The sequence below is a fragment of the Ostrinia furnacalis genome, unplaced genomic scaffold (assembly GCF_004193835.3).
Source record: "Ostrinia furnacalis isolate ACB-3 unplaced genomic scaffold, ASM419383v2 OfSCF4915, whole genome shotgun sequence".
Classification (NCBI taxonomy): Eukaryota; Metazoa; Arthropoda; class Insecta; order Lepidoptera; family Crambidae; genus Ostrinia; species Ostrinia furnacalis.
Window position 1 is genome coordinate 557806 of NW_021135154.1, and position 22020 is coordinate 579825.

The window sequence follows — 22020 nt, forward strand, 5'->3', positions numbered from 1 at the left end:
TGGAGGTAATGAAAGTAGATTCCGAATTTCCGAACTACCCTCAACAAGGCCCTTGAAAGTGTTATAAAAATCATCACACGCATAGTTACTCACCAACAATTTGGAATTTGTCACCAGTTTGTATGAGCAGTGGGCCACCGCTGTCGCCTTGGCATGAATCCGTCGAGGCGCGACCCGCACATAGCTGAAATATTCAAAACAGATGCGTGGTTAATTCCATTCAGCGAGCCAAAAATTACGAAACTGAATTCTTAGATGTATTTTGATAGGGGTAGGCACGCAAAAGAATGAGCTAAAAAGGAGGCTAGAGATAACAGATTCCATTCCAGCATTTGAAACATACAATGACTTCCATTTTACATACAAAAATCTGTACAGTAATTTGCATTGCTTTCAGCTTATTTTCCGTCGACCTGATATGGCTAATGCAGAAACCAACATATTTAAATGCGTAGGTACTGATGACTACAGCAAATTCTTGCCTAAATTCGGTGCTTACCATGTTGTTAGTGATCCTTGAAGCCCGATACTTCATGGCGCGGCACTGGGTGAGCGAGAGGATAGGCACCTTCACCTCCTGCACGATGGCCGGCAGCTGGCCGCCCTCAGACGTCCGACCCCACCCGACCACTATGCCCTCCTTACCAGACGGTTCCACATCTGAAATAAATGCAATCATTGATTAGGTAGGAGTATTTAGGTTGCTAAATCCAAAATCTAAAATGAACGGATTATCTAATTGTTCAGAACTAAAACAGAGACTGAACCGTATAAGCGATAGGTATATCATCATTTGCCATCAGTGTAGGTATGGTTATTACTTTTCGGTCAAAGAAAGCCTGGTCTTTCTTCTGGCACGCACTTTGGATCCTTGTTGTTGGATGTTGATCCTTGTTTCGAACTTCTTTTTTCTTGTGATTATTTTTTCTTGTCCAATGACAGTTTTACTTTTCCCTAGAGTAAGTAAACTCGCTGGTTATATACCGCCAAGCTGTAGATCTAGTCTTCACTGTAGGCGCGCGCGAACGCCTGCTAGCAGAGAGGTTAATATGATCTGCTACCAATAATATAACCGGCGCTATAATAGGTACTTACTAGCAGGCGGCAAGCAGACAGGCTTGATGATCTTTGAGAAGTTGACGGGCTTGCGCAGCTTGAGCAGCGCTATATCGTTGTTGTACGAGTCCGCGTCGAAGCTGCGGTGGCGGACGATGGCGGTGACGGCACGCATGATGGCCGCGCTCTCCGTGGTGATGGTCTGGTCGTGGTCGCCGAGGATCACGCGGATCTTAGAGCGTTTCAGCCTGGAATATGCAATGACAGCTTCTTAGGCGTAGTCTTATATGGAAGATGTAGGTAGATGCATAATAATATTATTATTCAATTTACTCTAGTTGAGTTTTATTGGAAGTCAAATTATAGATCTTGGCGATAATATAGGAGTCTGTTGCAGTGGTAGAAATGAAAGGTAGGAATAGCCCGGAAAACATACAGGTCTATGTCACTAACATCTATACACGCGTTCAGCCTTCTTCGCTATGTTGGAAAATTGTAAGATAAAATGATTCAGTAGAAAATCATTGGATACGGAGAAGTTACACAACTGTAGTCCGATTCAAAAGACAGGCAATATTTAAAATATAGTGTGATGAAAATTGATACAAACTTTCTCAGCCTATAGTGTGAGAGACTCAGTCTACAATTCTTAATTGTACAAAGAAACGTTTACTCAAATTACATACATAGACGATAACATGTTATGAATGTAAGTACGGAAGATTCATTCCACAGCTAATAAACTTGTTTGCAAATAGCTTCAATGCAACATTGCGTGTCATAAAACGCAATGCGTTTGTGTTGAACTATAAAACACGCTCCATTAAAGTTTCTTCCTCGGAGCAGCAGTGTTACAATGTAACCGGGACACGATTACAATGGGTATAAGTAGTTTGTTGTAATAGTTCAGTAAATAAAACAGTATCTAAGCCCTATTCTAGGTTCTTTTCCTTATCTTACTGACACAAAACTGACAGTGAAGGTCACACTGGTTGAGTTTTTATTGGCGATCAAGCTGTAGATCCTGGCTACAAATGAGTTGCAGCAGTGGTAACGAGAGGAGGGAGAAGTCCATTACAGACATCCAACCAAAGTCTTTGAAAGCGGTTCTTTCCATCATCAAGCAAGAAGATCTAGGTACATCAAAGTTGGACATACTTCCTGACACAATGAGCTGCCGTGAGCACGTACTCCTTGGTGAGCAGCGACGCGCCGCAGTGGAACTGGCCGTCATACACGATCCTCGCCATCCACGGGTACCGGTTGGCGCCCGCTGGCATGCCGCCCACGATCCGATTCTCCTGGTTCGACCCGCCACACTCTGTCACAAAACACAAAGGTACAGCACTACCGCTAACTACAGTACAGAACTATATGACGCCGACTGTACCTAGATTTGCTTCTCCTTATTATCCAGACATCAATTTATTACAAAACAAAGCTTTAAACTAAATTAAATTTCTAGCAGATTGATCAAATATTTAGAGACTAATCACAGGACAAAATCTGTTACTGTGATTAAAACCTAGTTATGAGCGCTTGTTCCCAACGAGTCATACTGGCACTGATCACAAACATTAAATACCTTTTAATATCAAGATAAAAGAGCTTTCATTTATAATCTTTCAATATATTTCATTATAGTCGGCCGTTTGGTGTAGTGGTTCGAAACGGACTACTAATCCGGAGGTTGCGGGTTCGATTCCCGCACAGTACAAACATTTGTGTGCATGAACATATTTGTTTGTATTGGACTGGGTGTTTCCTATGTATAATATGTATTTATTTACAAAAAAAAAAGTATTTAAGTATGTTTATATCCGTTGTCTAGTACCCATAGTACAAGCTTTGCTTAGTTTGGGACTAGAAGCGCAGTGTAAAATGTTCAAGGATATTTATTATTTTATTATTTATAATGAAAGCTTATAATCATTTATAAGAAACTATGTACAAAATACATTAAAAATCAAAATAATGAAGCAATCTAAAGCTTACAGTAAGAAAACACAGTTTAACCGAGTAGGGGTGTGTGTGAGTGACTGGATGGGATTTTTTTTCCCAACGAGTAACTGGGTTACTCGTTTTGGTGTGACTCGTTGAGAACAAGCAGTTTGGAGTTTTGAGCATTGTTTTATTATACGGACATTAATCATGCAACAGTCACTAATCTCACGATAGCGGAAATACATAATTATAGGCAAAAAATACGTAAGTAGGTATTTTACGTACAAGTAACTATTACGAGAGAAATAATGGCTATTCGATACCTTGCTATATAATGTAATTTAGCTTGCAAACACGCAATTGTAAATAACATGATCATTAAGGGGAGGTTTGAAGTCTACTGAACTAACTTATTGCGTGGTAGAATAGGAACAAACTTAAGCATCAATGTGTTGAAATCTGAATTGATTAATGGGTTTTTCTTTTAACTCGTCTGGTTCTTCGACCTCAGATTGTCTTAGACAAGTCTTATATCTGGAGCGGGCTTGCTGTACCTCCATCAACTAGGAATTTGCGGTGAGAAAGTAAACCTCAACGTCAGTCCGTTGAACCAAGGAAGTTAAACCTGTACCTGTTGGTTCCGAGCGGATGTTTTCGTTTTCTAAATCGTTGTCAAGACCAATCAACAGTAATTTGATATCGGTTCCAAGGAAACTTTTATAAATGCTTATTGCATCCGTTTTTCAAGATACTGGACTGTTTGAAATTATTGCAGCATTACGTTTTGCATACATTCGTGCTTATATCACTACAAGGAAGTTATGTCTCTTAATTTACTAGAAGTTAGCTAGCACATTTCAGATTTCAGAAAGATTTTGTACCTAGTCATTTTTGTTTAAACAAAGACATTACATCCATTGTACACCTCCAAACCTCTCATATTTAAAAGATAACTAAGTATTATGAAAATAAACAAACAAACGCAAACTTGGCGGCGCACTGTAGCAGAAGAGGCGAAGAAAATCGGCAAGACCTGGAGCGAGATCAAACGCAAAGCTCAAGACCGAACGCGATGGAGGACTGTTGTAGACGCCATCTGCCCCATCTAGGGGACATAGGACCTTAAGTCAAGTATTATTGAAAGAGGAGATAAAACTTATTTGTACAGTAGTTACTATCGCCTCTAAACCAAAGTTGTTAATGAACTGGTGGACCAGAGCAGTTCTAGGTTAGTAAAGTCCATTTCGATGCAGGCTGCTACCAATCGATCAACGTGGAAAGCATTAGGGGAGGCCTATGTTCAACAGTGGACGTCCTATGGCTGACATGATGATGATGATGATGATGAAAGTCCATTTACGTCAGCGTATAAATTTAATCTCTCTGTAAGATCAGATTAATAGTTCTATACTAGTATTAACTATATTAATTTACAACCTGCCTTAGGTCTCGGTATACATAATGTAATTTATATCATTACACTTTCTCTATCACTTCCACCTTTATAGTTTTAGATTTACCTACAGTATAGGTTTATAAATATCTTTAGAAGACATTAAAGTGTGCTAATTACTTCATTATGTTTAGTTTCATAAAACACCTGTATCCATCTTTTTCATCTTAATTAGGGAAGGACAAAGCAACTTAAATGTGTTCCTATAATTAGGTTCGATATTATCAAATGCTCATACGAACATGTCCCACAAAACAATTATAAGGCTTACATGATTATCTATGTGTGATATAATAATACTTCTCAAACTCGGTATATTTTAGCAATCTCTCTGTAAAGAATCTCTTTACTTATGAGGTAAGGGATAAGAATTAATCCTGTACTGGTTTAAGATAGATCTACAAACCGCCATAGGTCGGCATACACTTTCACTATCACTTCCACAGTTCAATGCACAATTTCTTCTGCAGTCGACGATCGCACGCTGCTTTTTGCCCATCCAAAGCAGTCATATTTTGTTTGGTTCGTGGAACAAGTGAGACAAATCGAAAATGATTCTTAAAAACTATAACAAAAGGAAATGGCGAGTCATAAAATTACAACTAGCTACCTTAAATAAATGAAATTAACTACGTAAATCAAAACAGGCTGTGGCTAAGGGAATCTAGTGTCTACTATTTTCTAGGGTTCTATTGGGAGTTCTATCGCCAAAAACTACGGGTAACTATGTTGTTCAATAATGGATGAGAAGCTACAATACGATGTTTTTAATTAGTTTGGGATGGTTAGTAACTCTGGTGATAGGTAATGTTGTTGTTAGTGGAAATAGCACAACTGTGCCTTGGAATGCCAGCTGGAGTGACCATGTGTGAATATAGATGAGTTAAATTCAGCCCAGTTTTTAATTTCAGTCAAAAACCGAACTTAAAAATAAGGTAATCACAAAGTTACCTAAGGGATAATTCTGGTTTACAGGACACAATTAAAAACTGAACTGTTCAGGTCGTATCAACTTAGGGGAATAGATCAGGGATGAACTAGGTAGGTACTTAGATAATAGTGCACATTGCTCTACTGTATCTACCAATAACCACAAACACTAAACCTCAGTAGTTAACAGTTATTTTACATGGAACATTCAAGGGAACTTCATCACCAAGGGATCTACAAGTGCTGTACACACTTAACTTACCCATCTTCCTAGGCAGTGGATTTGCTCTGCCGCACTCTAAAACGTGAATGTGAAATAATTATTGGTTGGAAATGTATCTAAACCATTACTAATGTGCATTAAAGATTGAATAATTTTACAGTGTAAAGAAATAATATTCACCGCTGAAGTGCACGATAAAACCATTCTTACCTAGTGCTACTTTTGCTACTAATAAATAAAACCCAAAATTGATTTGATGCATGAATTTCTAACATGCTCAGCTATAATACATAAATTATCCCAGTGATACTAAAACTTGACTCCCTGCATGATGTTTGAAAATATCGTGATTATGTTTGTTTAAAGGGCAGGGCAGTCTAAACAATCTAGTTTAGATGCAGGTCACCAGGTCTAAAGGTATGTATTGAAATTACGACGTAAGAATATTGTGAACTTTATTAGCGGCCGCCCGCGACTTCGTTCGCGTGGATCCCGTTTTACCCTCTTAGGGGTGAAGTTTCGTAAAATCCGTTCTTAGTGAGCTACGTTCTAAAAGGAACCCCCATGCAAAATTTGAGACTACTAGCACATGTAGTTTCTGAGATTTCGTGATGAGTGAGCCAGTCAATCAGTGACCTTTCGCTTTTAAATATTACTAGCTGACCCGGCGAACTTTGTTCCGCCTTAATAGCAATAAATAACGGGATAAAAAGTATCCTATGTCCTTCTCCTGGCTCTAAACTACCTCCCTGACAATTTTCAGCTAAATCAGTTCAGCCGTTCTTGAGTTATAAGTGGAGTAACTAACACGACTTTCTTTTATATAATAGATAAAGATTATAAGATTTGTGAGTAACATCTCCATACCACAAGAGCATTTCTGAACTTGAGGGTCATCGTCGTCGTCTTCTATGCTCTGCTCCTCTAGGATGGGCACCTCCAAGCCGAAGATTGCGTCGAATAGGAACCGCTGTGATCTGTTGCCCGATGACACCTGGAAAAACAAAGATACTATGTTATAAAATTCAAACTCCAATGACATACTCGTACCTACTATGTAAAAGCCAAGGCTACTCAGTGTTCTATAAATACTATTAGTAATGCAGGCAACTTTGACATACTTATTTCTAAGAGTAGGCGCACACCGTTGATTTTTAGTTGGCCGATAGTTGTGCCCGATTTTAAATTGTATGAAGAATCGGCCAAATCGAATCGGCGTAGTGTGCGCACTCCCATACATGCCCATACTGATCAACTGCCCGACTAAACTATCGGCCGACGAAAAATCAACGGTGTGCGCCTACTCTAAAACGCCGGCATAATGTTCTGAGCTCATTGATTTTGAGCAAAAGATAAAAATAGAAGAAGAAAAAGTGAAGGACCGATAACGCAATGGATGATAGTTTAAACCCCACATACAGTGGTATAATGATGACATAACAATTTTGTGACAGCAATTTTAGCTACGCTCGTCATAAGACAGTAAGATAGACGTATAGGTCAAGCTGTCGTGCAAATACGCTCATCTTCGGCATAAAGTATGACTAAATTAGTGAAGGTCATAAAGATATTGATGTGGAAATAGAACATTTCATTATTCCATGTTGTGGTAAGTTCCTTCACTAACTAGTATCATTTTTATACTGCGTACTTTGGTAGCAAATACTTAAGTAATCGAATACTGCGCACAACAAATTTTACATAAAAATGCACACGATTTTAAATAGTTAATGCTGTTAGATAATCGCAATTCATTTTGTTATTCGTATTTATTAAGTGCATAACAACTGACACGCGATCTTCCGGCTGCGCACAACCGGAAGCTTGCGTGCGCCAGTTACATCCTACGGTGTACCGAAGTGGGTCAGTTGAGCTTCTTCATAAGCTATGAGATAATTTTCGATCGCTCTATTATTACGTCAGGCTTACAAAACAAGTATTTTATGTGTCCCGTCGGAAGCATTTACGTAAGATTTGTTTACCATTTATAGCAGTTCGCGCAACACTTTCGCGTTGTCAGCGCACGCGCTGTTGCGCAATGGGGCCCAAGTTAATTGGCCAGTAATGTCAATGTTACTTTCACAATTTTAACAAGCGTGCCCCAGTCTGCTATTATTTTGTTCTTTTTTGATTCTCAAACACTTACACTTTCACGTTGCAACAAAGTCTTTCTGTTACATAACGGAAGAATGCGTCTATCAGTGAATCGAGACAGATTTTGTGTTAATCTGTTTTATTCTTTAGAGACAGAGGGTCGTAAACATCGATGAAAATAAAAAAAATCCAGCTGCTCAAATCACTTTTTTGTTAGCAAGAATTCGCAACGCATCACCGCATGGCACATTGATTGACAAACGATGACACTTTTCTCAGGAAAATAATAAGGAAAACAGTCATTTATAACACCTACATGCATGAAGCACGATTTATAATTACATCCTAGTTAATATGTTGTTAGATTATTAGTACTTGGTAGGTACCTAACTACACGATAGTTAGGTTACTAACGGAGTACTACGGGTGTAGCCTACATAACGGTTCTAAAAGCTTTCATTGGTAGGTACCTACCTAGTAAAGTTTTTAGGTTTTTCGACAGCTGGTTCACTTATTTCGGTTCATAACACAGTAAAATGTGATTGTGTAGTCACGAAAAAACCCAAGACCTTTAGTTGACATTTCAAATTTACATATTTGGACAGCACCATTCCAGCTCTTGCATTGTTCAAAAAATTAATTAATTTTTCATTGACCCTTGTTCCCAAGTTGTAGGGTCTATATTTTAATATCCACATGTTGACAATCATCAATATTCATACGCTTTCCCTGATGTGACCGAGTGGCATAACTGGCGATGACGAAACTGATACTGACTGTTTGTTAGATAATATTATGACACGTAATGAGGCTAAGGTTGTGGTAGCATGCTGACTCTAAATTCAACACGTTTGTTAAAGTAGGCAATGACGCTACTAACTGTATCCATTTATATTTGGGTGAATTTCAACAAGTGCATATTTTTGCCTAATTTTGGTGGAAATTGTTATTTGTGTATTTTTATTCTTTAATTATAGATCAAATTTATTGGAAACTTATACTGTTTCTAAAATGATTAAGACATTAAATTTTGTCCAGTAGCTTTTTAGATTTTCCTTACACCAAAATTAAGAGAACACCAAAATTTATATTAAAGCACCAAAATTAGAAAATATGCTGTCAGTCGGTCATATCTTAGTGCCAAGCTCAAGAAATGGTTTTAAATTTACCAGCACCGACTCCAAAAATATTAATCATGGTATATTGTCCTAATAAATAAATAACGACGTACTTATTTTCTACTTTTAAGTGATTGTTGGCGTCGGTTTTAATTTTTTTTTTTGTATGTGCACAAATAAAACTAAATAAATATTTGGATAAATTTTAAGTTATTTTGATAACTATTTACGTAACCTTTTGACGTTACGTAATTAGTGAATTGTTAGTTTCAGACTCAAGGTAAGCATCCTAATTGCAAGCATAATAACTAATATTAATAAATATATTTTTTTATAAAAACAATAAATTTATTTCATTCCCGAAATATTTAATAAAATATAGGTAGAACCAAGAGGAAGTTACTAGTCAAGAACCAAAAATAAACCAAAACGGACAATGGTAACTATTTTACCACCAACATTTAATAATTTGTAGTCATGAATGGATAATGGTAAATTATTTACCACCCAAAAAACTACCCCTTCCCCTATTTTTTTATAAATTTTGATCAAAAATATGAAATAAGTGACCCACAATTACCCAAAATCCACTTCAACTTTGTAAAAAAAATGCACACCAGCTCGCGTTTGAATAAGGGTTAAGCAATAAGCTGACTCCAAAGGTCGTAGAACTGACAGTCAGAGTCAAAGTAGAATATTGCAACATCTGGATTAAATTTTGAAAATATCCTAAAATCTAAACTCGATACAACTTTATTGACCTCTAGTCCGCCAAGCCTAATTTGGTTTTCTAAACAAGGTTGCAAGAACGTCACGTTTGCTATTCTAGCTGAAACTGAAAACTCCGTGACCCTATTAGTGAAAGATTTCGCAACGACCCTGACAGCGATCCACTTTACTGAAGTTCAATGCTGTTCTCTGATAAAATAAACCAGTTAATTTAAACTGTTTGATAATACCGCACTGAAACTAGACAAATAAATTACGTAGCTGACAGCATAATGATACTTAACCATTAAAATTTAAGAGTTGCAACTCGGTCTTGCGATATCTGCTTGAAGAATGATGATAATGGATAATGGCTAAGCATTTAGGCTACCTATTTTGTTTACTAGGCAATAAAATTTGTAATAATTACCTATAAGAAATTAACATACTTAGGTAACACCTCGTCTGCCACCTATTACAAAAAACCTACTAATAACAATTAAAGCTCGAACTGCTGGGTGTAGGTCAACACCCACATCCTGATTAATAATACCTACCTACGTTTATATAGGTACCTACTTAAATTATGGAAATTCATTTAGGTTCGGTCTTATGATTTTCCAGAGGCACTAGTAAAGTATTTTTGTGATAAATATCCTAACTTGTTGTCAATCTCTCGCAAATTCATAAGGTCAGTTGTAGCTTTCCAAGAAGGATCGAGGCGCCTTTCACGCCGTAATTGTTGTTCTGCTCTCGTTTTTGTTATCCAAAGTCGTTTATCAAAATGCAAGAAAGTATCGCAGGAAACTTGGCGCCAGTCGCAAAGCTGTAGCCACACTACTAATGCCATCATGCAACACAGTAAGTAGTCGTATAGAAAAATATTTGATAAGTTATAATTTATTTTTAACAGATTGTGTAAAGTGCATGTCTTATCTTAAATACTTAACTGTGGAAAAAGTTCTTAGAAAATGGCAATTTCTCTTCGTATTGAAAACTAGCTGTGCTCGCTTCGTAACGCAGGAAAATAGTTTGAATAACATTTCCCGTTTTTGCAACATTCTTTACTTGCTGCCCCTATTGGCTGTAGGGTGATGTTATACCTATAGCCGAAAGCCTTCCTCGATACATGGGCTACCCAACACAAAAATAACTTTTCAAATCGGACTACTAAGTTCCTAAGATTAGCGCGTTCAAGCAAACAAACTCTTCAGCTTTATAATATTAAAATAAAGTATAGAATAGATAGATAAAGGCTCTAAATTGGTGTGTGATCTATGATTAACTTCCGGTATATCTAAGTACTCCAGTAACACGCTTATACGACTGCCTTATAGTGGTCCAATAGATATCCAATCTTTGTTTATGACTTTTCCTGCAGTACAACCATGTAGCAGCAAGTAGCATACCTATTAGACTAAGAGCTAGTGAACGCCAGACCTACGTCATTTTATAAAAGCTGAAAGTTTGTTAGCGTATGCTCCCAATATAGGATAGAATGTTGGTAAATCATGAAGTTTAGTTTGGGTCATCGTGGTTTTGGCAGCTATCCTAAAAAAACTGTCTGGCAAGGAGTTTGAACTGTCAAAACTGTCTGGCTGATGAGGAAACTACTTCCAATTATTGCTCTAATATATTATTTAATCTGCTTTAGTTGTATAGTGGATGTAGGTCTGGTGTTCACCAGCTCTTAGTCTATACACTTTAGAGTTTAACCACAATCAATAACTTCAGGCTGAAGGACTGTTAGTAGTGTGGGGAACACCTAAGAACATAGCACCATTACATTTAGCCATTCCTTGTTTATGGCGATGACTGGATTTATCCGCGATTGCGGTCGACAAAGATTGTTTATTATGCCATTGAAACAATGCTGACCTATTTAAGTTGATATCTGAAGCATTTGTCACATAAATAATTGGCTGAAAAGGCTGAAATCTTAAAGTTGTGTAGTGTCGAAAAGCTACAATTATCATAAGCATTGACATAGTTGCAAGCAAAACAACCTACCTAAGTAAACTTATCAGTTTTTGAGATCATCGCAAACAGACAGAAGAGAAAAGAATGTCACCTTTTATGGCAATAAAAACCACTGTGCTATGCAAATTTAACAGTCAAAGGAAAAACAATGCAAGATTAAAATGTAGGAACGTCTTACATAAGTGACAGACGTAACCGCGAAAGTAGTGCACATCCGTTTCATCTGCAATTATTTATATTATCGGCCATCATTAAGTTAGATTAACTATGTTTAAGCACGAACTAATTCCGCTCATGTGGAATTATATAACGTTACAAAATCGTGTTACTTAAGGTGAATGGAAATACCTAGTAAAAGAAGACGCACTAACCGGCACCCTTTTGTTTTAACATTCGGGTTAGGGCAGAAGTAGTAGCCAATTTAATTTACCCACACAAGGGCAAGGGAACCTGATGAACACAAGTAGGAGGTATTTGTGCCTACCTCTTCGGAATGATATAACTTACATGTCCCTACTGGTAAGGTACGGCTGATACGGTAGCTTAGAAGTCAAAAGATGTAGTATAACGTGTAATCCTTCCGTTAGAAGGGGTGTGTGCAATTTAAGTACTCGTATAAGTATACGTACATACTAAGGTACACTTACCTAGGTGCTCCAAGTTTTGTAGTGCTAGAAGTTAGGGTCAGTCTTTATGTGAAGCTCTAAGATATTTTGGTTCTACCCTACAATGATTAGTAAATGTTGTGAGGGGTGTAATAATAACCATGAGGTCCAACTCTACTTTTAATCTAGGTCTCTACATATCGAAACTTAGACTTGATGCTAACTACTACCAGCCACATAACGTGATGACAGCTAGTATGTAAGTTAGGTAGTAGGATAAAATTTATTAAATTATTCGTAATAAATATCATCGTTTGTTTACTTAGACATCGTTAGCTGTTATTATTGAATTAATTGTCCCTATTATGTAAAATTGTTAGTAAAGTTATTACAATCATGTTCAATTAAGATTTATGATCTTAGTTACATCAAAGTGTTTTATTTACTGACGGAAAATGAAAACGTTATTTATTTGTGACGATAATATTAAATTAATGACTCCAATTATATTATTAAGTTGTTTATTAAATGTTAAAGTAAATACGAACATCAATATTATGAACATACTTATGTATTTAATTAGCTACCTGGTTCTCTTCACATTTATTTAATAATGACAATGGCTTTCACAACCACCGCTAGTACCAAGCAGTTACTAACTTCGCAGCTACTACACTGATGTAATGTATACTTCCGGAAAAGTTACGAGCACGAGGAAATTGAGAAACAGCAAACGAGTGTGCGTACATTATAATGAAATTCAAATGCCTCAGATTTCCTAGTTGGAATCGTATTTCAGACTTGTCACTCTGTTATTAAACAGCTGCAAGAAGCGAATGTGTTTGACAGAAAGTAAAAGTGCAGTCGAGTCAATGCACCGGGCCGCGGCCGCGACCGATACCGCATTCTGATAATGTCATCGTGAACAGAATACTCACATGGTTATCGAGGGTAGCGCCGTCCGGTGAGCTTATTTCCCTGGTGTCAGCCGAATTGAAAAGGACCACGGTGATTATAGGCACTATCCATAGGCACATTGTGGGGCTCCTGGTTCGGGCGCGATGCTGTGGGTACTGCAGCACTGTTTACTTGCGCGGCATCTCCGCGCTCGCCGCGTTCACTGGCTATTTCGGCGACGGGTAGACAGTGGCATTATTTCGCAAACGAGTCGCCCGCAGGCAGGCGGTCGTGTGTCGGCCGCGGCCGCGCGGTCTCCGAGTGCGGGGTCTTCGTACCACCAGCCATACTTTCTCCTCGCAAGACCTGAGCCACCCCACCGCTGCACCACCGATGTTGGTGCAGCCCGTAATCGTTACGTCATTATCTAATCAACGCTGGAGCTGAATAGACAGAAGTGCCGAAACTATACTGCCATTATTTCAATATGATGAATCATGTTTCAAGTTTTCAAGATACTTGAGTTAGGTATTACCTAATTACATAAAATTTTGCAAAATCATAACTAGAGGAAGGTCGGACTATGTTAAAATAAGCTAGTTCAATGCAAGACAAACTTATGTAGCACTTGAATGACTGAAAAAGACTTTTTCTTAGGCTGGGTTGCACCATCTTACTTTAACTCTGACAAACGTCAAAAATCTATCAAAATCCATGCAAAAACACCGGTTATCGTCAAAGTTACGGTCAAAGTTGGGTGGTGCAACCCAGCCTTAGTGGTTTCGACTTTTTTAAGCAGTTTTACAAAACCTATAATGAAAAAATGATGCCTCAGATAAATGAATCTGCCAAAACCTTGCCAGAAGAAAAATTAGGTATTTTATTATAGCAAACTTACTGAGATTTTAAATTTGACATTACCTATATGACCACATAAATATGAGTAATATGAGTATAGGTATTCTCGTAAACTCGTAACATTAAGCTCTTTCCTTGATAGATTCATGTGAAACGATTCTCTTCATACACATAGTAGCAACATAACTACTTATTAATATAATAGCTACATCGTGCGGATGTCGGATTTTCCACGTGGATAAAATGAAAGTGAAATCAGAGGCAAGTTCGTTTCCGCGGAGCGGAGCCGTGTGGCTGCACTCTCCGTGCTCCGTGTATTCCCGAATCGGGAAATAATTATTCGACATGAAATAGGCATCGATCCTAAATCATAATCCAAAGAGAGGTATTCACAAAGAACTAGACGAGTATCTCCATGTATCACAATTTATTGCAAGAAAAACTTGGTCCGCAGGAATCGAACCCGGGACACTCCGTTCAAGGCGTTTACTTAAGCTATGCAGCTGTTTATTAGTAATGTTTCGTTCTTTCTTTTTGAAGTGTTGCGTAAAATGTATACTGCTCGATTAAAGATAAAATTATTTAATTACTTCGTTGCTTGAATAATAACTTGGTAGGCTTACCTTTAATTAATGAATCCGTATTGAACGACCCTCTCTTATGCGTCGATAGAAGCCAGCCTATTGTGATAAATTAACAATCTTCAAGTTTAGCTTTGCCACGAAATCTATTTGTGTAATTTTACTTGCGTGTAAGAGGATAAACGGTCGCGCTGGAAGCACAGGTCAAATCAATAATGCAAATAAACTAATTTTACCTACATTTAATTAGTAATATGCAAACTGTTAGACAAGTTTTAAAATGAGAAGCTTACTAGCGATCCCTTGCTTTTTGCTAATCACAAATCGAAAACCTATGTTTCTAAATCCTAACATTCCAAAACCTATTATCGGTAAACCTAACTAATCGAGGCCCTATTTTAAGCAACCTAGCTTTCAGAAAACCGAAATACTTACTCTAAAATCCTAAATTCGCGAAAACCTAATATCCGAAAACCTTCTTACCGGATTTTCCGAAACCCCAACTATTATCCGAAAACCTAATCTCCGAAACCTAACTTACCAAAATCCAAACTAGTGTAAAATCGTAACCTAATAAGCTGTCTAAACATCTGATTTCCGAATCAAAATATTCCGAAAAACTAACTGGTATACAAAAACCTATTTTTCAAAAACCTAATTTTCCAAAAACCTAATTGTTATCAGAAAATGTAACCTAACTGAAACCTAACTTTTCGAAAACCTAACAGTATGCGAAAACCTATCTAGTACGTCAAAACCTAACTTTCCGAAAACCTAGTTTATCCAACATCCAAAATTCCGAAAATCGAACTGGTGCCCGAAAACCTATTTTCCGAATCCTTCCGAAAACTTTTTTTCCAAGAACTTAACCAGTATCCGAAAACCCAATGTTCAAAATTTCTCTGAAACCTATCTTTTCGAAACCTAACTGATACAGAAAAACCTAATTTTCAAAAAAACTTAATTTTTAGAACATCCAAAATCCCGAAAACCAAACTGATCTCTTAAAACCTTTTGTCCAAATCCTAACTTTGAGAAAGACTAACCGGTATCTGAAAATCCAATTGTCGGAATCCTAACTTTAAACCTAATTCGCAAAAACCTAACTGACCCCAAAACCTAACTATGTAAAAATCTATTTTATTCAAAATCCATCATTCCCGAAACCAAACTGTTATCGAAAAACCCATTTTCCGAATTCAAACTTTCCGAAAACTTTTTTCCAAGAACTTAACTGGTATCCGAAAACCCACTGCCTGAAACTTCTCTGAAACCTAACTTTTCGAAAACCTAACTGGTATTGCAAAACCTAACTTTCAGAAAGATTATTTATCCAACATCCAAAATTCCGAAAACCAAACTGGTGTCCCGAAACCTATTTTCCGAATCCTAACTTTCCGAAAACTTCTTTTCTATAAACTTAACTGGTATCCGAAAACTCACTGTCCGAAACTTCTCTGAAACCTAACTTTTCGAAAACCTAACTGGTATGGCAAAACCTAACTTTCAGAAAAACTAATTTCCCCCAACATCAAAAATTCCGAAAACCAAACTGGTGTTCGAAAACATTTTGAGCGAATCCTAACTTTGAGAAAACCTAACCGGTATCCGAAAATCCAATTGTCCGAAATCGAACTTTAAACCTAACCTAACCTAATAACTGAAACCTATCCGAAAACCTAACAAGTATGCATAAACCTAACTAGTACGGCAAAACCTAACTTTCGGAATACCTAGTTTTCCAACAACCCGAATTCCGAAAATTGAACTAGTGTCCGAAAACCTATTTTCTGAATCCTTACTTTGAGAAAACCTAACCGGTATCCGAAAATCCAATTGTCCGCAACCTAACTTTAAACCTACTTCGCAAAAATCTAACTGATACGCCAAAATCTAACTTTCTAAGAATCTATTTTATTCAAAAACCTAACATTTCGAAAACCTAACGGGTATAGCAAAACCTAACTTTCAGAAAAACTAATTTATTATTCATTCAAAAATTTTGAAAATCAAACTGGTGTCCGAAAACCTATTTTCCGAATCCTAACTTTCCGAAAACTATTTTTCCAAGAACTTAACTGGTATCCAAAAACCCACTGCTCAAAACTTCTCTGCAACCTAAGTTTTCGAAAAAGTAACTGGTATGGCAAAACCTTACCTTCAGAAAAACTAATTTATCCAACATCCGAAATTCCGAAAACCAAATTGGTGTCCGAAAACCTATTTTCCGAATCCTAACTTGCCGAAAACTTTTTTCCAAGAACTTGTATCCGAAAACCCACTTTCCGAAACTTCTCTGAAACCTAACTTTTCGAAAAAGTAACTGGTATGGCAAAACCTAACCTTCACAAAAACTAATTTATCCAACATCCAAAATTCCGAAAACCAATCTAATGTCCGCCAAAAACCTATTTTGTAAATCCTAACTTTGAGTAAACCTAACCGATATCCGAAAATCTAATTGTCCGAAACCGAACTTTAAACCTAACCTATCAACTTAAACCTATCCGAAAACCTAACTAGTATGCATAAACCTAACTATACTGGTCATCAAAAAATCGGCCCACCTACGTTTTACAGGAAAACTCGTTTCTACTGACACAATTATGGTGCCCCAACAATATTGGTGTTATTTAAAAGCCCAATAAATATCCATAAAGAAAAACACATTTAATTTCTTAATAAACGATTAACATATTATACAATAAATGTGACTTGAAAAAAGACCTCACTTTGGGCTCACCTCTGGGATCAATTAGACCAATTTTTATGGTTATAAAACCAAATAATGATCTCACGTGTCCTCTTTAACAGATGGATAGTGATTAAACCCAACTTAACAGTTTTATAGCCATAAAAGTTGGCTCAAGCGTAACTACCTATTTTTTGAAGAAGTGACTCTGGATTCTTCTACAGACATATTTTTAGGGTGAAAACCTTTCCTTTAATGAAATGAAGTTTAGAACAAGGCTTTTAAATGGTGCCAATATTGGTGTGAAGTGGGGATGTATACGTTTGAAAGTGCTTGTCGCGGGAGGGTCGATTTTTGTGATGACCAGTGTAGTTCGGCAAAACCTAATTTTCCAACATACAAAATTCCGAAAATCAAACTGGTGTCCAAAAACCTTATTTTCCGAATCGTAATTTTGATAAAACCTAACCGGTATCCGAAAATCCAACTGTCCGAAAACTAACTTTAAACTTACTTCGCAAAAACCTAACTGATACGCCAAAACCTAACTTTAAAAAATAATTTTATTCAAAAACCGAACTTTTTGAAAACCTAACTGATACGCCAAAACCTATCTAAAAATCTATTTTATTCAAAAACCTAACTTTTCTAAAACCTAACTGGTATGGCAAAACCTAACTTTCAGAAAAATTAATTTCCCCCAACATCAAAAATTCCGAAAACCAAACTGGTGTTCGAAAACATTTTGAGCGAATCCTAACTTTGAGAAAACCTAACCGGTATCCGAAAATTCAATTGTCCGAAATCGAACTTTAAACCTAACCTAACCTAACAACTGAAACCTATGCGAAAACCTAACTAGTATGCATAAACCTAACTAGTATGCATAAACCTAACTTTCGGAATACCTGGTTTTCCAACATCCCGAATTCCGAAAATTGAACTGGTGTCCGAAAACCTATTTTCTGAATCCTAACTTTGAGAAAACCTAACCGGTATCCGAAAATCCAATTGTCCGCAACCTAACTTTAAACCTACTTCGCAAAAATCTAACTGATACGCCAAAACCTAACTTTGTAAAAATAATTGTATTCAAAAACCGAACTTTTTGAAAACCTAACTGATATGGCAAAACCTAACTTTCAGAAAAACTTATTTATCCAACACCAAAAATTCCGAAAACCAGTGTCCGAAAACCTATTTTCCGAATCCCAACTTTCCGAAAACTATTTTTTCAAGAACTTAACTGGTATCTGAAAACCAAATGGTATGGCAAAACCTAACCTTCTGATAAACTAATTTATCCAACATCCGTAATTCCGAAAACCAAACTGGTGTCCGAAAACCCACTTTCCGAAACTTTTCTGAAACCTAACTTTTCGAAAAAGTTACTGGTATGGCAAAACCTAACCTTCAAAAAAACTAATTTATCCAACATCCAAAATTCCGAAAACCAATATAATGTCCGCCGAAAACCTATTTCCTAAATCCCAACTTTGAGAAAACCTAACCAATATCCAAAAATCTAATTGTCCGAAACCGAACTTTAAACCTAACCTTTCCGAAAACCTAACTAGCATGCATAAACCTAACTAGTTCGGCAAAAACTAGTTTTCCAACACATAAAATTCCGAAAATCAAACTGGTGTCCGAAAATCTTATTTTCCGAATCTTAACTTTGAGAAAACCTAACCGGTATCCGAAAATCCCACTGTCCGAAAACTAACTTAAACCTAACCTAACCTAACTGAAACCTGCAGGCCTAAGATGCGCGCCGTGATAACTTTTATCGACGTCAAAATGTATGGCCAAACGTGATAACCGCTTATCGAGGCACGCATCTTAGGCCAACTAACATCGAAACCTATCTAGTATGCGAAAACCTACCTAGTTCGGCGAAACCTAACTTTTCGAAAACCTAACTGGTATGGCAAAACCTAACCTTCTGAAAAACAAATTTATCAACATCCAAAATTCCGAAAATTAAACTTGTGTCCGAAAACCTGTTTTCCGAACCGTAACTTTGAGAAAACCTAACCTGTATCCGAAAATTCCATTGTCCGAAACCTAACTTAAAATCTACTTTGCAAAAACCAAAACCTACTTTATTCAACATTCGACATTCCGAAAACTAAACTGGAATCGAAAAACCTATTTTCCAATGCGTAAACCCACTGTCCAAAACCTAACTTCTTGAGAATCTAATCGGTATGCCAAAACCTAACTGGCACGCCAAAATATAACTCTCCGAAAACTAACTGGTAATGGCAAAACCTAACTTTCAGAAAGACATTTTCCAAGAACTTAACTGGTATCCGAAAACCCACTGTCCGAAACACCTCTAAAATACGGCAAAATTACATCTTTTCAAAAATCTATTCTTCTTAACATTCCGAAAACCAAACTGGTGTCGAAAAGCCTAATTTTCCAAAAACCCACCGGGTCCGAAACCTAACACCTAGGCACCTTTTAGCCTTAAGATTCCGAAAAATGTAATAAATTTTCTTCTCATCCCAACTAATATTATAAATGCGAAAGTAACTCTGTCTGTCTGTCTGTTACGCTTTCCCGCTTAAACCTCGCAACCGATTTTGATGAAATTTGGCATAAAGATAGTTTGAGTCCCGGGAAAGAACATAGGATAGTTTTTATCCCGGTTTTTGAAACAGGAACGCGCGCGATATAGTTTTTCTGTGACAGACAAAATTCCACGCGGGCGAAGCCGCGGGCGGAAAGCTAGTTATTTATATTTGTTCCGATGTAAGTAATCGATCCAGTCGGTTAGGTTGTCTCAGTAGCCCCTTCTGGCTTCGCATATCCCAGTAGCCCCCTGAGCGCAACTGGGATTTTTTGCGAGTGTAAAACTGAAATTTATAAATCCGAGACTCAGAATAGGCGAGGCAAGACCTACTAAAAGGGTAATAGCAAAAGACTTACATGGTGTAATATTGCCTTTTATGTTTATGAAGGCACATTGGTTCATAAAGTTTGCTATTTGCTCGTTGGGAATAAACGGATGATCCTCATGATAGTTTATGGTGCGGTTTATTTTTTATCAGTGAAGGATCTCCAAAGCCATTGTTTCAGCAGAGACGTAAGAGTGGGTTATGCTGTAATAGGAAAATAGCTGTGTGCATACTCCAGTAAATCTTATGGCCATTTTCATTGCCTACGCTTGTATTTTTATTTTTTTGCTTTGACTTTTTATTATCCACTGAATTCCATTTTGGTTTTCATGACCATTTTGGATTTTTAAAAACAAAAGGACAACGGTTCAGGTTTTACGTTTTGGTAGTTTATTAGTAAAGACCGATGATCCATAATAATATCCTCGCAATCATCAAACTTCTTTTCAATTAGTGTTGTACACCACCTTTCTGGATGGCAATAAATTCACCTGATAATCAGATTAAATCCAAAAAAAGTTTAAAGCTCTGGATTTTTGATTCCATACTATCTACGAAGAGTCAAATGTCCGCGTAAACATTACCAAAAATAAAATTTAAAATAAAAATCAAGTCTTAGAATTCACTTTATTTATTAAAATAAAATATACATACATAATAATAATGTAGTACTTACGTTAAATTAAATATTTTATTATAAACACAAACTTACCTCATCTGAAAGGAACCTTGGTAGATCGAAAGGACCCCGAACATCCCCGACGTTCACCATGTAAATAAAATTCATGGATTAGAAATAAAAAAAATTAAGGGAAAATAATATATGATGTGACTGGGTGTGTGTAATGTATGATGTACTTTTTACATTTAACGAGTGGACTTTTTTTCTAAGTTAAAGACGAGTGAAATTTTTCATCCTACATCAAGTCTAGAGTAGGTACTCCCTTCGGCTAGTGGAGCAGTGTCAGTAAGGTTGCAATGAGACATTTATTGATTTCGGACAGCGGAGCTACTTGTGTTGTAAAAGATTAACTCTTGTCTTAAATTCGAGACTAAAGTCATTTTGCATGACTCGAGACTACTTTCATTCCTTCGATTTCTTCCTGACCTTTAGTGTCTTCATAAATAAATAGGAGGGAATGAATCTATAAAATGCTTAAGTATTGCTCCAAAATATTATGATGTTGATATGCATGCCGTACTTTGTTTTCCAGTGAAAGTCCGAATACGCAGCATTAACTTTTTTGATTAGATTTCAGCTAAGAACTCTGAGGACTCGTTCCCACAGAGACTCAGTCACGGGTTCTCGTAGTCATGATTCGAATCTTTTTTCAGACTTGTGCTGGATTCGGACTCGAGTAAAAAAGAACTCAAGTCCCATAATTATAAAGATTTCAGGACTTAATCTCTTACAACACTAAAGCTACCCCATCATGTCGCCATTAATTTAGGGTGTATCATGGACGATAGAAATAGATCTACCGCTATAACTACGTTAGGGACCACGACCAAAGTACAATGCGCTCTAAGGTAAATACTATCCTGCATTGGGACAAAATAATGGCGAGTAGCTGCTTATGTTATGAAATGTTATATTGATGAACTAAAAAAATATAAAAACAGGAGAAACTCAGTAAAGGGAGTAAGGTAACGCGATCCTAACATGATTTTAGTCTCCACGATAATTATTATCTTCCTGTGACATCCGTGTTTGTGTAGATTTAAATTGCAGCAGGCTACCTACCGAATGTGCATCTACACCGAGTGTTCTTTTTTTTCAACTTTTAGTAAAAGAACAACGGAAAGCGCAAGTGCGATAATAATACGAAGGTCACTTTCCTAGAATATCGACTCCCGATATTCTTCTATTTTTTTATTTTTAGTTATGCAAGTGAATTGCCAAACACAGACTAGCATACACTCTGAAGACCTGATAAAATGCAAAACAATCGACAAATGCCTGACCCTATGTCGA

General features: G+C 36.9%; 1 protein-coding gene across 1 annotated transcript in view; it reads right to left on the reverse strand.

Annotated features, from left to right (window-relative positions):
* The window catches only part of LOC114360247 (transmembrane protease serine 9-like), a 30058-nt gene extending 16553 nt beyond the window's left edge, over nt 1–13505 (reverse strand). Inside the window, exons 1-7 of the mRNA XM_028314866.1 lie at nt 13050–13505; nt 6474–6600; nt 5646–5681; nt 2215–2377; nt 1096–1304; nt 500–660; nt 94–184 (exon numbers count right to left, since the gene is read on the reverse strand). Of these exons, the coding sequence (XP_028170667.1) occupies nt 94–184; nt 500–660; nt 1096–1304; nt 2215–2377; nt 5646–5681; nt 6474–6600; nt 13050–13148 (886 nt within the window). The 5' untranslated portion in view covers nt 13149–13505. The remainder of the gene's footprint in view (nt 1–93; nt 185–499; nt 661–1095; nt 1305–2214; nt 2378–5645; nt 5682–6473; nt 6601–13049) is intronic.
* Nucleotides 13506–22020: the final 8515 nt, after the last annotated feature.